This window comes from Solanum lycopersicum, chromosome 1 (assembly GCF_036512215.1).
Source record: "Solanum lycopersicum chromosome 1, SLM_r2.1".
NCBI lineage: Eukaryota > Viridiplantae > Streptophyta > Magnoliopsida > Solanales > Solanaceae > Solanum > Solanum lycopersicum.
In genome coordinates, this window is record NC_090800.1 from 60134592 (window position 1) to 60136394 (window position 1803).

The window sequence follows — 1803 nt, forward strand, 5'->3', positions numbered from 1 at the left end:
GTGCAACAAATGGAAAAAGCAATGATCCAATAAAGATATTTCCATTGAAAGGAGAAACTTGGGCCCTCCTAAAAGATTGGGGCAGTAAAGAACTCAACTATGAATTTGTTGAGGTCTAATCAAACTATAGTGAATCTATTGGTGTGCATGTTTATAAAATAAAAGGATTCACTTGTATTTTTAATAGGGTAGGAGAACCATTTATAGTTCCAACAAAGGGTACGTTTAGATTCTCTCATCGAATTCGTTCTATAAAAATGTCAGGGATGGAGAGAGATGATGTTCCTGAAGGATCCTTTGAACTAGACCCTACCTCCTTACCTATTGCCCAAGTAGATGTTTCTTCTTCATCCGTAGACCAAAGTGTGATATTTAATTTCATGTACTCAATAAATTTTGCTGAAAATTGGGTTGCACCAATACCTAATCAGGTTTCTGATTTTTACAGATTTGCTACTAAGAGATCACCAGATAAATTTCAAATTGGTCAATATTAGGAAATATATAGTATGAAGATTCCTTTCCACGGTACTATGGGTTGATAAAAAAGATAGATCTTCTTCCTCAATTTGTGTTGCATGTGGCATGGTTTTATGTGTGTCCATTCCCTAATAGTATAATATAATGGCATGATAAAACAATGCCAATTGGTTGTGGATTATTTAAGTTTTTAAACAGAAAGCTAAACAAATATCTTGTAACCAACAACTTTTTACATGTAGTAGTTGCAAAACCTGTAAAAAAGGGTGTATACAAGATCTTCCCCAAAACAGGTGAAGTTTGGGCATTATACAAAAATGTGAGCGCTCACCTGATGAAAGGTAATAATCTAGAAGATTTTGAATATGTGATTGTTGAAATAGTGGATGTTCCCTATGATTATGTAGATGTGAAGTTCTTAGAGTGGGTAAAAGGCTTCAAGTTTGTTTACAAGGATCGAGTGGAAGAAGAAAAGGCAGATAAAGCAGTGAAAATATGTGTATCAGAGCATCTCAGATTTTCTCATCAAATTCCTACTTTTCGCCTGATAGAAGAGAGGGATGGCAGCTTGCGAGGTTTCTAGGAGCTTGATCCAGCAAGAATGCCTATGTGTTTACTATGTACTAACTGAAGCATCAAAATTTTCTTCTCTTTATCTTTTACCAAAATGGAAGCATTCTTGTGGATTTCTAAAACCCAATTATGTCTCAAAAGAAAATGATATTTCAAATATATTGTTGAGAATATATTTTAATTAAGTGTGCTTAATAAGTTTAGATTTTTTAGTACATTCCATATTTGCTTATACTTATAATTTTAATGATTATCAGTTGGATATTCAATCATTACCAAGTACTTCACATCCTCCCAAAGGAATAATTGGCAATTCCTTAGTGGGGACTGTGCTTCATCTTTCAAAAATACTCAATGTGAAGTGCACATGACATAGTTTTTGTCAGAAACTGTCACTCTTACCAGAGGACATGTTATGCTTTAGAAATCCAATCACCTAGGCTAGAGCCTCACCTAATGAAAAATGATTAAAATAGTTTTTCCAGACCTAGACTAACGTAATCAACTTAGTTTAGAAGTATTGGAGCCTAAAAGTCAATAAGCAACCATGACGTCCGGAAACTGGTGAAACTAAACTACTAGGTGTTCTTAGGTCTTGTGAATGTTTGGGATTGTCTTATGAAGGGGTAAAATTTGTAAAAATACTTTAAATAAGTAAAAAATGTTTTTAGGATCAAAATGTCCAGGTGCGACCCCCAAGGACCTCCCTAGGGGTCCTTGAGGCGGACCCAAACATTTGGCCAATAAGTT

The 1803-nt window shown here is 34.7% G+C and overlaps 1 protein-coding gene across 1 annotated transcript; it reads left to right on the plus strand.

Moving 5' to 3' along the window:
* The first annotated feature begins 640 nt into the window (after positions 1-640).
* Positions 641-1063, plus strand: LOC138343551 (uncharacterized). Its single transcript, XM_069294695.1, has one exon. The coding sequence runs from the start codon at positions 641-643 to the stop codon at positions 1061-1063; it is 423 nt and encodes a 140-aa protein (XP_069150796.1).
* The last annotated feature ends 740 nt before the right edge of the window (positions 1064-1803 follow it).